The sequence below is a fragment of the Oncorhynchus clarkii genome, chromosome 8, assembly GCF_045791955.1.
Source record: "Oncorhynchus clarkii lewisi isolate Uvic-CL-2024 chromosome 8, UVic_Ocla_1.0, whole genome shotgun sequence".
Taxonomy (NCBI): domain Eukaryota; kingdom Metazoa; phylum Chordata; class Actinopteri; order Salmoniformes; family Salmonidae; genus Oncorhynchus; species Oncorhynchus clarkii.
The window spans coordinates 13,053,882-13,068,784 of NC_092154.1; the positions used below are offsets into that span (position 1 = coordinate 13,053,882).

Consider the following 14,903-nt stretch of genomic DNA (forward strand, 5'->3'; position numbering starts at 1 on the left):
AACAATTAAGGATGATCAATGGAAACAGGACACACCTGAGCTCAATTTTGAGTCTCACAGCAAAGGGTCTGAAAACATATGTAAATAAGGTATTTCTGGTTTTTAGTTTGAATAAATTTGCAAACATTTCTGAAAACCTGTTTCTGCTTTGTCATTATGCGGTATTGTGTGTAGATTGCTGAGGATTTATTTATTTATTTAATCTACTTTAGAATAAGTCTGTAACGTAACAAAATGTGGAAAAAATAAATGGGTCTGAATACTTTCCGAGGGCACTGTATGTGCGCTCCCGAGTGGCGCAGTGATTGAAGACACTGCATCTCAGTGCAAGAGAGTCACTGCAGTACCTGGTTTGAATCCAGGCTGCATCACATCCAGCTGTGATTGGGAGTCCCATAGGGTGGCGCACAATTGACCCAGCGTCATCCAGGGTAGGCCATCTTTGTAAATAAGAATTTGTTCTTAATTAACTGACTTGCCTAGTTAAATAAAGGTTAAAGAAATATCTAAAAATATATATACATGAAGGCAGGGTAAAGTGACCTAGATATCAGGATAGATAATAATAATAAGAGTCAAATTTAGAAAAGAACCGAGTAGCAGTGCCAAAGTGTGGGAGTGCCAATGTAGTGTGTGTGTGAATGATATGGTGTGTATATATAGTCTAGTGAGTGTGTGTAGGATCAGCGCATTAGTTTACTATTTAGCAGTGGCTTGGGGGAAGAAGCTGTCGATGCTGCTGATGCTCCGGTACCATTTGCTGGAAGGTAGCAGAGTGAACAGTCTGGCTTGTGTAGCTGGAGTCTTTGGCAATTTTTCGGCCATTCCTCTAACTTCGCCTGATATAAAGATCCTGGATGGCATGGAGCTCGGCCCCAGTGATGTACTGGGCTGTCCGCATCACCCTTTGTAGTGCTCTGCGGTCAAGGGCGGTGCAATTGCCATACCAACCGGTGATGCAGCCAGTCAAGATGCTCTCGATGGTGCAGCTGTAGAACCTTTTGAGGATCTGAGGGCCCATTCCAAATCTTTTCAGCCTCCTGAGGGGGAAGAGGCGCTGCCGTCTCCTCTTTACGACTTTGCAGGTGTGTGTGGACCCTGTTAAGTCCTTAGTGATGTTGACGCCAAGGAACTTAAAGCTCTTGACCTGCCCCACAACAGCCCTGTTTAAAAAAATAATAATTTAACCTTTCTTTTTCTTTTTCTTTTTACCTTTATTTAACTAGGCAAGTCAGTTAAGAACACATTCTTATTTACAATGACTGCCAATCAAAAAGCAAAATTGCCTAGTTGTGGATTGTGTGTAGCCCAATCACGAGGCATGCCTACAGTCAGGAACATGCTGCAAACCTGTCAGTGAACAGCATAAAGCCAAAACAAGCCTTTCACAATATTTCAAATACAATTGCTGGAAAATACAGCTTGGAAAACAAAGGGATCCCACTGAAAAAAAGACTAATCTGTCTGTAGGCTACCAAGTTATCAGCTTCCATATAGGCCTATTGAGCGAACAGCATTGTTTTACCAAGTGAATTAAGAGAGAGAAGCTTTTGGCACGAGCGTATCGGCCGTCGCCGGTGAGTGAGCTGAGCATCATTGGGTGAGTCAGTGAAACTAGAAAGCTTTTTTAGGACTAGAATTTCCTCCTTCCCCCTTTCCTCCATCCATTTACACACACCTAGGCCTAGGCCCATGATGGATTGAAGTCAAGGTCGTTTTTATTCATCTCAGTTTGTCAGTGTCAAAGTAGCCTATAATTTCGATCATTTGTGAGGTATTCTAAAATGAAATAGAATTGCATGAAATGCGTTTATAAGGGCCACTTAGGCTATTAAAAAAAAATCCCCATTGTGTGCAACTCCTGCAAGCGCCTCTACTGATCTATGCCAGTACACAAAAGCAAGATAATGCATGCAATGCTTTGTTACAAAGGAGGTTTTTTAACCCCCTTCTCTAGCTCACTTTTTGTTCCGGCACCTCCAAATGTACAATTAAGCACTGGTTAGGATTCACTCTTATAGTCACTGTGGGGACGACATTGTCTATGTACTTATTGATGAAGCCTGTGACTGTTGTGGTATCCTCAATGCTATCGGGTGAATCCCGGAACATATCCCAGTCTGTACTAGCAAAACAGTCTTGTAGCCTCGCGTCTGCTTCATCCCACCACTTCCGTAATGAGCATATCACTGGTACTTCCCATTTGAGCTATCGTTTGTAAACAGGAAGCTGGAGAATTGAGTCATGGTCAGATTTGCCAAAGGGAGGACGAGAGAGTGAATTGTATGCATTTCTGCAGTTAGAATAAAGGAGGTCTACATAGCCACTATCAGGAACAACTGTTCTGTCGACAATGTCACTAAATCTTGTATGAACCTCCAAATAAGGCACAGTGGTCTTGGTAACTAGCCGTACAGATTAGAGGTCGACCGATTACGATTTTTCAACACCGATACCGATTATTGGAGGACCAAAAAAGACGATACCGATTAATCGGTCGAGAGGCAGGTCGTTATTGCTTGGACTAGTTAACTGTAAGGTTGCAAGATTTGATCCCTCGAGCTGACAAGGTGAAAATCTGTCTTCCTGCCCGTGAACGAGGCAGTCTCAGCGTCTCCCCACTCACACGAATATGTTTAATGCAGATCATCTATAATCAATGCAACAGTGATCAAATACATGTAAAATAATACATAAATTAAGAGAAAGAGATAATCATATTGTTCAAATGATTCTATTTCTATTATTCATATTTTATGTGTTTGTTTACCTGCTCCTATCTGTCTTTGCAGCTGGGTGCTTTACGAGAGGCCTGGGTTCGAGGGACGTTCCATTGCCCTAGAGGAGGGGCCTATTGAGCTAACCAATGTCTGGGCAGATGCAGGGCCACCAGGATCACACCCCCATGTCGACATACCAATGGTCATCGGCTCCATCCGACTGGCTGTATGGGTGAGTGTCCACTCTGCTGTAAATGTTGCTACATAGAGAGACACAGCGTAACATATCATGAGCCTTATAATAAGACATAATAAAGGCTAATACTACATAAGGGATAATCAACGAGGGGCAGGGTTGCCATGTTTGCCGATTTCCCACCAGTTGGGTTACTTTGAAAACGTTGTCGCTGGTGAAAATGTATTGGTCGCGGGTGGCAGGTTTTTGGGCTACTTCTAATTGCACTGCGGCCGCCATGGCATTTCTCTCAAAGAAATGTACAGTATATTTCACTGCATTTTACTCATGCTCAGTTCTAGGGTCTGGAGCACAGCGTGGGTGTACATTTGAATTGGAAGTTATGGAACTCCCTGGGCTTCTGTTATGGAAAACGTGTGGAGAATGATAGGGTACATCTGCATCTGTTGGCCATCAAGTAGGCTATTCATTTCTATGCCATTCTAGGCTACTGTAGCCTACCATTTGATTCAATAAATATGTTGAACCTACGATATCGCTGGAGTCGTTGCAAATCAATTTGTGCCACTTGTGCAGCCTACCTGGAGCTGGCAAACAGATTTAATAAATAGCCTATAACTCTGTAGTTGTAGCCTTGTGTTATTATGAAATGATTAATGGCCATGTCAGTTAATTCAATTTGAAGTCATCAATTGTGATCATGGTCACAGCCTATCACAAATGTGTCATTCTCCAGATTTAATGTCAGCTTCATTGTGGACTTTTCCCTGAAAACGAGATGTTGGACTATCAGGGGCAATATATAGGCTACCTACATCTAGCTCAGCAAAACATGGCAAAGTTGATTTGCAATTATAAACACATAGCAGTCAAAACAAGTTAAATCGACATACATTGATGGAAAATGATCTGGAAAGTTTGATACGGACTATTTATATTTTCTCTTGTGACATATTCTTAAACTGGCAATAAGTAATATTTTGATGGAAACCACATTTTGCTTCGTAGCCTACATCCTTAGAAATTACTTCTGTATTCCTTCTTAATTCACTTGATAACGTTATGGGTAAAAGGTTTATTGGATAAATGTGGCAACTCCTCTCTTGCTGCATGGCTAGTTTTCAGGCCTTGTCGACGGGTTTTCCGAGGTCATTGGTTAGAAATGTAGCTAGACCTGGCAACCCTGACGAGGGGCTTTGAGTTCTGTTAAAAATAATGCACGATATGAAAGGTGTGCCACAACGCACAGCAGACTGCCACTGACCGTCGACTGAGTTGCATTATTTTCCACAGAACGCATAAAGGCCTGAGTTGATTATTCTGCTTATCCCACGGTTATAATATAACCCATTTGCAGCTAGAAATGTGTTAATTTGCTTATAGAAATGTGTTAAACATCCATTGAAGTACCTAGCAAGTTTAACTTTGCTAGATAGCTACATTAGTTGTTTTGGTAACCAAACAAATAGACTTAGCTTAGCTAACCAAAACGTTAGTCCTCCTAGCTTGCTATTATGAAAATCGAATTCAACAATGCCAATGATCTTTTCAATTCAAATTTTATTTCAAAAGCAACTCAAACATAGAACATATTAGAATGAACCTCATATCTGTTGGTTATTGCCGTGCATTACTTAAGTGATAATGCTGGAAAAGACGGTGTTTGGAGTGTTATTAAGTCGACGGCCGGCAAACCGTGCCAATATATCCTCCAAACCCCGGCTTAGAGGGCATTATCACTTTTATACAACGGGTTACCAACATATTCAAATAATGATTGATTCATTTATTCATACTATTTCATTCTTCCAAGAGATATAGTGTCGACACAAATCTAAGGTTGCTACCAAAATCGGCTGATCAGAGACTTGACCCAGTTGTTAAGTCTTGCAATGTTCTTATCACTTGCTTGCTAGCTAGCCAACTACGGCTAACTTACTGTCACGTCAAACAGTGCAGACAGAATAACAGCTGCATTTGTTTAAGCTGTTTTCTGGTGACATTTATTTGGATACATTCATAACAATGAGATAATGATGCACAATTTTGCCTGGCATAGGAAATGTGGTCTCTTGTCAGGACACTGTTGTTCAAGGGAGCTAGTCGTGTGGCTCAGTGGGTAGAGCATGGCACAGGCAATAGCAGAGGTGTGAGTTTGGGTCCAAAGGGGGAACAGTAGGAATGAAGATGTATGCACTCACTACTTGTAAGTTGCGATAAGTGCGTCTGCTAAATGTACACACAGCTAACACAATCACTTCAAACTGCAGCTGAAAACACAGCAAACTAGCTGTGTTTAATTTGACCTGTTTTCTATTGACATTACTTTGTATGTATCCATAAAAATGATGCCAGTTGATTGATGATTTTGACTGGCTGAGAAAAGCTGCCTGCCTGCCTGCCTGTCTGTCTCATCCCGACTCCCAACACGCTCATTACTATGGGACAGCTGGAGACCAAATTTCAATATTGAAACAATGTTGCAAATTTCAGAGAGACAGGCAGCAAGGTTTATACAAATCACCGCTGTGGAAATGGGAGATAATGTCTAGATGCTTTTTATAGCGGAGATCAAGTTTATAAATTGCCTGGCTGGGCTGATGAGACAGTGGATTGCGCAGTGAGATTAGAACAGAGTAAACAGTCATTTCAACGTCTTTTGCCGGTGGTAATTTGGGGAATAGACACCTTCTGGAATGCGGTTTTAACCAATCAGTATCCAGGATTAGACCCACCCATTGTATAAAGAGAAACATAACGCACACCCTAGAATGCCCTGTAAAGGTAATTAGAAACGAGTATTCAACAATGCTGTGGTATAAATGCTTATATAAAGCATTATATCTGTCAGTTTTAAATAAAGTGTTACCACAATGCAATCAATCACAATTCTCCCTCCACAGTATGGTGACTGTTTCTGGGTTTGTGTTCCCCTCTGTAGGACTACAGCATTCCCCATATTGACTTGTTCACTGAGCCAGAGGGCCACGGCAGGCTAGCACCGTACCATGACGACACAGTAGAGATCAGCTCCTTCGGTATCCCACAGAACACAGCTTCCATCAAAGTCAACTCTGGAGTGTAAGTGTATCTAATGGCTGTTGTATTTACATGGTACCTCTTCAGTCCACTCTAGGGCAGGGTATTCCAAGCCCTTTCCTGTGACCCGTCCTGGGTGCCCGTTGTGGTTTTTGCCCTAGCACTACACAGATAACCAAATCATAATCGAGCTTTGATTATTTGAATCAACTGTGTACTGCTAGAGCAAAAAACCACAACGTGGGGGCCTCAGGACCGAGCTTTTGGAAACCCTGCTCTTGGGTGTAGGTGCATCTTTGCTCTTCCTAAAATGCTACATATAAATGTCTATGGTGTAGTGGTTCATGTTTGAAGCCTGAAATGTGGCAAAAGGTCGCAAAGTTCAAGGGGGCCAAATACTTTCGCAAGGCACTGTACATGTCTATGGTGTAGTGGTTCAATGGATCAGTCCACTCTGTGTAAGTGCATATTTGCTCCTCATAAATCAGGGGTGGTCAAACTATGGCCCACGGGACGGACAGTTTTTGGTCTAAAGCAGTGCACTAAATAGGCAATAGGGTGTAATTTGGTACGCTACCTTATTACTCTTGCGTGCAGATATGTAGTTACTGAAACATCCGGCATACATCTTTTATTTATTTTTATTTATTATTTGAAAGAAGAAAAACAATCCAGGACACGCGTGAACGTCTGAAACTAGATTAAAAAGTATGTAGAAATTATAATGGACCTTTATATTTTCAAACAACTGCCCTTTTCCTAGCCCCCAAATAGATTTTGACAAACAAATTGGTAGAAATAAATCTACGGCCCTGTTGATTTTCGAAATCCTGATGTGGCTCTCAAGACAAAAAGTTAGCCCACCCCTGTCCTAAATGTCTATGGTACCTTTTTGATCCACTGTGGGTTGTCAGTGTGTGTAGTCCTCCTGAACGGTACCTCTAGATGTCTATGGTACCTCTTTAGTTTGTTTAGTATGCTGCTTGGCTCTTGTTGTAAACCTCCTCAGCAACAAGGCATTCTCCTCATGGTTCTTCTAATGAGATCTGGGTAGGCAGCGGGAGATCAGCATTACATACTGCCGTGCAATACAACTCTTGCTATTGTAGAGAATTCAATTACTGTTTCAGTTGGAGATAATGACATTTCGGAGCCTTGAGCGACCAGGCAATCCTAATTCTCTACGTTAATTATTTCATCGCTTCTGGCTGCTACTGAACCAAACCTGGGTCATGTTCATTAGGTTCCAATGGGAATAAAACTGATTGAACCAGGGAGGGACAACAAGAAATGCTGATTTTTGTTTTCCTTTCTGGGGTGTGCCCTAATGAACCTGATCCTGAGTTCAAATATAATTTGTTTACTCTTAAAACTAAGCCTGCTCAGAGTGCCAGATCAGATAAGCTTTTTTTTTCTTTTTTTTTAAAAGTATTTCAAAGAATTTGGATTGAAGAAGAGTCAGGAAATTATTAAATCTGTGTTTCCCAAACCTGGTCCTGGGAACCCAAGGGGGTACACATTTTTGTTTTTGTCCCAGCACTAACACATGATTCTAATCAAAGGTGTAAGTTGATTAGTTGAATCATGTGTGTTAGTGCCTAGGCAAAAAGCAAAAAGTACACCTCTTTCGGTCCAGGATTGGGAAATACTGGATTAAATAATGATGGGCATGTTGATGTTTTTCAATGAGCCGTTCGTTTTAATGTGGCTTGCATGTGGTATACTGTCATGGTGTTGTTGTTGCAGATTCACATGCTCAAAGTGATTGCCCCTCAGGGATAAATAATGTTTTAATGCAATTGATTTGCAGGCTGAGGAGAGCGAGAAAGCACTGACAGATAATGATTACTGCCCCCCCCCCCTCCCCAGAATGTCCCATATGCAACCTGCTCCTGCATGCTATAGAGAGAGAGGTAAAAGTGGGGAGGGAGAGAGAGAGAGAGAGAGAGAGAGAGAGAGAGGTGGGGTAGGAGACTGGTAAAGGTGGGGGACATATAGAGGTAGAGAAATGGGGGGGTGAGGGAAGAAACTGGTAAAAGCAGAGAGAGAAAGAGAGGTCTAGAGAGAAAAAAGGAAAGAAAGAATCTGGCAAAGATTTCAAAGGTTATTTTTCCCACGTGAGAGGTACGTTTCAGAACATTGTGTGCCCTGGCTTCTAGCTGAAGTACACCACAATAGACCATTTCCCTCTTCGTTGCCAAACTGCGACTAAAGACGGTTTACTTAGGCACGTGAGATCGAAAAGTCCCCTTTCAGGAATAATTTATTTTCTGTGCCCGACCATCCCGGAAATTCTTACTGGAGGCAGTTAAAATTAGAGTTGAATACTTGTGGCTGTCAAAGAAGTGATCATCTAGCCTCAGACCAATGATACAGTACATCATGGCACCAGACTGAATGGTGAGCACAGCGTTCAGCCTAGTTGAACCAGGCTAGTAATCAACTCAACACCAATGTTATTCCCTGAATACTTTCGCCTGTGTTTCCTTAGCAACTCTCCCTGCGGTTCTTTTTCTGACTCACACACAGAATATCTGAGTACTGTACAGTCTTTCTTTCCTTAGCCTCACTCAAGGTAATCTAGCATTGTACAGAACTGGGGGTAAAAGAAGCTGGCACAGCATTGGATGGAGAATAGAGTTTATCTGTAAATCTATCACTGATGTTTTATGTGTGATACACAGGCATAATATGAATCAGGATTTGGCATCAATAACTTAACATTTCAGTTTAATCAATTCAGGCGATGAATGGAAATTGAATCCATTATTTCAAAATTGCCCATTATTTGAATCTAATCTCAGTTCACCTGTGGACTGATTTAAATTTAAGACAATTTGGACATTCATGTAAATCATTTATTGATTTGGGGCGGCAGGGTAGCCTAGTGGTTAGAGCATTGGACTAGTAACCGGAAAGTTGCAAGTTCAGCTGACAACGTACAAGGTACAAATCTGTCATTCTGCCCCTGAACAGGCAGTTAACCCACTGTTCCTAGGCCGTCATTGAAAATAAGAATTTATTCTTAACTGACTTGCCTAGTTAAATAAAGGTAAAATAAATTGATGTAAACACTGATCTCAAGTCTGGATTAGCCCGCTGCTGAATTGGAATGGGACGTACCTTGCATGGAAGAACAGATCCATTGGTGTGTACATAATGTTTAGGGATTCCTGTTCCTCCCCAACACAGGTGGTTGGTGTTCAGTGACCCAGGGTTCCAGGGCCTCCTGGCGGTGTTGGAGAAAGGGGAGTACCCCTATCCCGAGGCCTGGGGGTTCAACACACCCTTCATCGGATCCCTCAGACCCCTCAAAATGGTGGGTGCTACAGTATCTCGCAATAACAGATGTAGGATCTTAATTTGATTACTCTTTTGTTGCCGAGAATGCAGTAGGAAATGCAAACTTGTAGTGTATTCAAGGTTTCAAAAGGCTTCTAAAGTTTGTAATTTGATTTTCTTTAACGAAAAAAGGTATCAACCCCTACAACAAATGGCCATGAATTATAATCCACATTCTGTATCCTTTTACTGCAGGATTCATTTCCTGCTGTAACAAACTGGCTCAAATTAATATCCTACATATGTACTGCACATTAAATACATGGCTTGTGTTCATTTACAATTTATCTTTTTGTTTTATTCTTTCTCCTAACCTTTGTTTTACCTTTTTTTCTGTTTTCAATGTTTAATTACCTTTTGAAAAAAAACAGGTGCCAATGACTAGCAAATAATTTCCAAGGCAGAAGAACAGTACATGCAAAGGATGAACTAATCTATAAAAGTATATCTTTATTTTTGGAATAATCTTTTCGTTTAGCCACATTTGAGCTTTTATTGAATTGTGGAAATGTGTCTAAAGCTACAGTATATATCTTTATGAACATGTATCTCCATGGACATGTAGTTTAACCCATGTATTTTATGGACATGTGATAAGATTAATGTGCAAATAGTCATGACTGACTAGTGAGTGAGCGTTTGGCCAACAAGCATTCAAAATTGGATAGTGACTAGTGAGCAATTGTCAAGTGTTCTAATGACATTTTGCCTTGTCTTTCTATGTCCTATATCACTCTACATGAAGGTTATTAAGTTCACTGTTGTACCAAATGACTGAAATGACTCAGACGCAGAGACAGAAGGCACTCATTCAATCTGAATGAAGCTTGTCCAGTCTCTGGGCGGTGCAATCTCTCACTATATCTCCTATCTGTCTCCATCAGCGTCGCAGTTCGTAATGCTATGTGCGTAAATGGCAGAATTTGCATACTGCTGACTCCCACCTCGATGTTGTGTGCTTTTTTAATTAGTGGACTATAGTGCTGTTGTGATTGATTATCTCTGTTTGTTACAGGGTGCCTTCAAGGTGGAGAATCCTAATGAAGTCAAGGTACGCCATTACTTTACCATTACATTCTGTTTCACTGTCGTCCTCAAGTTGTCCCGGGTTCAAATAGTATTTGTGTTCATTCAAATACTTTAGCTTCGTTTGATTGAGTTTTCCTGGCACAATGGAGCCAATACAATAGTCCCAAAAGGACAAACCCTTCTGGCACCCCAGACAGGCTCAATCAAATGTTTAAATCATTTAAAACCTTTTTTATAATTTCACATACTATTTTAGAATGTTGTCAACTAATGTATTGTTGGTCTGACTATGGAAACACATTGAAAAACAACCAATCACAAATCATTACGATCAGGTCTTGGGGTCAATCAGGGGTCAAACACCCTTTGAACCGCTCCCTCCTACATTTGACCTTTGTCTCCTCAGGCTGTGGTGTATGAGCGGCCTGGCTTTGAGGGATCCTGTCTGGAGATCGATGGGGAAGTGTTCTGTTTTGGAGATGAAGGAGATGAAGAGGCATCAAACCTGGAGTCAAACAGACTGAAGTCAGTGGGCTCTGTGAAGATCCTCAGAGGACTGTAAGTTCATATAGCTCTTAAAACATTCATATGTATTTATGTGGGAGAATACTTTATTCCAGGTTATTAAGAAACACAATACACAATCAAGGTGTCGTGTTGTGATAGAGTGTTACAAAATGGTACTGTCAGTGATGCAACATACAGTGGGGCAAAAAAGTATTTAGTCAGCCACCAATTGTGAAAATTCTCCCACATAGAGGAGCCTCATAAAGAAGAAGTTACAGGTCTGTGAGAGCCAGAAATCTTGCTTGTTTGTAGGTGACCAAATACTTATTTTCCACCATAATTTGCAAATAAATTCATTAAAAATCCTACAATGTGATTTTCTGGATTTTTTTTTCTCATTTTGTCTGTCATAGTTGAGGTGTACCTATAATAAATTACAGGCCTCTCATCTTTTTAAGTGGGAGAACTTGCACAATTGGTGGCTGACTAAATCCTTTTTTTGCCCCACTGTACATATGAAGTAATATACTATACAGTGCTTACAATGTAGCTATTGTCTAATTCCCTTTTATTTACTGTCCCAGCTGGGTGGGGTATGACCAACTAGGGTTTGAGGGTCACCAGCATGTCCTGGAGGAAGGCGAGTACCTGGACTGGAGGGACTGGGGAGGAATGACTGATCAGCTGCTATCTATACGACCTGTACTGGCTGTAGGTATCATGCTATGACCAAGAACTGAATGTTGTACGATTTGGTATGAAATTATGAATTACAGTATGGATGAACCCCTGCTATAAATGAGCATCAACCCTCCTCTTGGAGAGGTTTTGCTCTACACTCTTATTTTGTGCTCTACAGTCTTTCCAAAGGGGTTCTTCGGCTGTCCCCGTAGGAGAACCCATTTTAGTTCTAGGTAGAACACTTTTTGGTTTCAGGTAGAACCCTTTTGGGTTCCATGTATAACCCTCTGTGGAAAGGGTTCTTCATGGAACCCAAAAGGGTTCTACCAGGAACCAAAATGGGTTCTTCAAAGGATTCTCATATGGGGACAGCCGGGCACCTTTTTCTTCTAAGAGTGTATTGTAGCCCTACACAAACACACCTGATTCATCTAATCAATAGAGTCAGGTATGCTATATTAGAGTTGGAACAAAAGCATGCAGGGAAGCTCTCGCCAATGAGGAGGGTTGGGCACCTCTGATGTTTGATGTTGTTTGGTATGCCATGCCAATGATGTAAAGGGAAGTCATGATAGGATATTGTTTGTTATGGTATGCCATGACCATACAATTAGTTATGCAGTACTAAAACAGACTTTCCCCATTCAGGTCAATGTTCTGTGATTAATGGACCAGCGGTCATATTGGGTGTACCTATGAGTGTACCAGTCAAATTGCTGTGAACTGAGGGTTTTGTACATTCTAGTAGTTCTACTTCTATGGGCAGGACCAAGGATGTTCTTTGTTTCATTTCCCCATGACAGGATTTCATGTCACCACACCTCAAGATGTTCAGTGAGAGAGACTTTGGCGAGCTGGGTGCCAACATCGACATCTTAGAGCCTATCATCAATATAGAGGACACCGGCTATGGGCTGAAAACGCAGTCTGTTGACGTTATGGGCGGAGTGTAAGTATAGCGCCAGCTGTGCCATCAGAGTCTCTGGGTTCGCGCCCAGGCTCTATCGTAACCGGCCGCGACCGGGAGGTCCGTGGGGCGACGCACAATTGGCCTAGCGTCGTCCGGGTTAGGGAGGGCTTGGTCGGTAGGGGTGTCCTTGTCTCATCGCGCACCAGCGACTCCTGTGGCGGGCCGGGCGCAGTGCGCGCTAGCCAAGGTTGCCAGGTGCACGGTGTAGCCTCCGACACATTGGTGCGGCTGGCTTCCGGGTTGGATGCGCGCTGTGTTAAGAAGCAGTACGGCTGGTTGGGTTGTGTATCGGAGGACGCATGACATTCAGCCTTCGTCTCTCCCGAGCCCGTACGGGAGTTGTAGCGATGAGACAAGATAGTAGCTACTAGAACAATTGGATACCACGAAATTGGGGAGAAAAAGGGGTAAAAAACATATATATATTTTTTTTTAATAAATACAAAAATAAAGGTAGACTCAGCGAGATGACGTTGCAACGAGCAGTACCGCAGATAGTGAGATGACCGTGATGCAAGACTTTGCTCTCACACAGTCACACAGAGGATCTACACCAGTGGAGGCTGGTGGGAAGAGCTATAGGAGGATGGGCTCATTGTAATGGCTGGAATGGAATACATGGAACGGTATCAAACACATTAAACATATGGAAACCACATGTTGGACTACATTCATTTAATTCCAGTAAATTACAATGAGCCTGTCTTCTTATAGCTCCTCCCACCAGCCCCCATTGATCTAAACATGTGCATGTGTGTGCTTCACGCTGCTACATCGTGTTAGCTACGGGGCCAAAACAGCGAAGAAGTTGTTGCAGAAATGAACCCACTATGTGTAGACGTGCATTCAACATTCCCTCGCTGAGTCTACCTTGAGAGTTTCAGCGAAGCACCAAGTAAACAGCAATATTGGGCCGATTTCCGCTACAACTAAAAGCGTTGAAGCCCCTGTTTAAACTTCTCTGCTGGTTTTAGTCCCGCATGTTGGAGCTATTGAAACATGCACAGATACCCTGCGCTACTCTGGGAGTGCATCTTCTGGCATCGCACTCATCTGCAACATCTGGTGTGCTGCTCGTGGCAACATCATATCTCAGTCTCAGATGTTTAACTTATAAGTGAACCTTGACACATACTATCCTACAGCATGTGTAGCCCTCTAATCGTTGTTACTAATGTGTCTGTGCAAGCTAATTGTTTCTCACTTTGGCTGAAATATCTTCCTGTATTGCCTGCAGAGCTAGGTCTAACGCGTGTTCATTCATGTACAGTATGTTATCTTAAGTTCCTTCTCTCCGGATAAGGGTCTTGTTCATTAGGGCACACCGTACCAAAACATTTAAAAATGGAATACAAAAACAAGCATTTCAAGATCAGGTTGTTCATACACGTTTCACTTCGTTTTTGGAACCTAATGAACAGTTGACTGTAGGCTGGCTGCCTCTCCCCGGCTGGCACGTTCAGACGGGACCAAAATTCCTCCGAGACGTTCAGTTCAGTCCACGCCTCATTTCCTGGGTCTCTCTGTCAGTTGGGAACAGGGTGGAGTACACTATGTGCAGCAGAGCACTTCCACTTGCTTTTGGAGGAACGTCTCTGGTTCTGTTACAGTGTTGTGAACCCTTATTATAGTGTACTACATAGCCTCGCCCCGTCGTCCCTCTCCCCCATCGTCCTTCTCCCTTGTCGTGCTGACTAAACTCTGTTACTCAACCTGTTGACTCAACCCAGCAGACTCTCTCTCCCTTATCTCTCTCTCCCGCTTTCCCTTTCTCTCTTTGCCTTTCTCTCTCCCCATCTCTCATATCATTCTCTCTCTCCCCTATCTTTCTCTTTCTCGTCAGCTTCTGCTGTGGTCTTTTCTATGCTGTGTGATACACGCACACACAGGCACAGTCATCAGATACACACTAATCAAAGACAATATTGAGTAGGAGCGTAAGAGCTAATTAACCACTATCTGTATCTTATCTACATGTTTGATCTGAAATGTCAACATTTAATATTAACCTTGGTTTTAATTACTTTGATTCCGTCTATCTATTCGTTGTTATAGATTTTGCCTTTGGCGTCATCCATCATAGGAGCACAAAAAATACCGTAAAACTCATTATAATGTGCAGCACAGTTTAATTTCCCTTTCCCTAATGATGTGCGTTTAGGGTTGCCAAATTACAGTATCTTTCCCTAAATTCCCACAGAGGATTTCCTGCTTACTCAACCCTGATTCCGGGAAATCTCCAACTGGGATTTCTGGAAAACCTGGGAATTCTGGAAAGTTACTCAAATTTTTTCAACCTTAACCTGAGTGTAGTCAAGTGTGGACGCAACTGCGAGTTGCAGTCTTTGACACTTCTGTTTGAAATGTTATTGTTATTTTGCAAACTGCCAACTGTTCACACAAAATGTTGGCCCTCGGA

At 42.2% G+C, this 14,903-nt stretch overlaps 1 protein-coding gene across 2 annotated transcripts in view; it reads left to right on the top strand.

Moving 5' to 3' along the window:
- The window catches only part of LOC139414951 (beta/gamma crystallin domain-containing protein 1-like), a 46,252-nt gene that overhangs the window by 14,220 nt on the left and 17,129 nt on the right, over nt 1-14,903 (top strand). For both annotated transcript variants that reach the window (XM_071162605.1, XM_071162604.1), the window contains 7 exons: nt 2,793-2,952; nt 5,858-5,997; nt 9,148-9,274; nt 10,313-10,348; nt 10,733-10,884; nt 11,418-11,544; nt 12,318-12,463. In XM_071162605.1, coding sequence (XP_071018706.1) covers nt 2,793-2,952; nt 5,858-5,997; nt 9,148-9,274; nt 10,313-10,348; nt 10,733-10,884; nt 11,418-11,544; nt 12,318-12,463 — 888 coding nt within the window. The remainder of the gene's footprint in view (nt 1-2,792; nt 2,953-5,857; nt 5,998-9,147; nt 9,275-10,312; nt 10,349-10,732; nt 10,885-11,417; nt 11,545-12,317; nt 12,464-14,903) is intronic.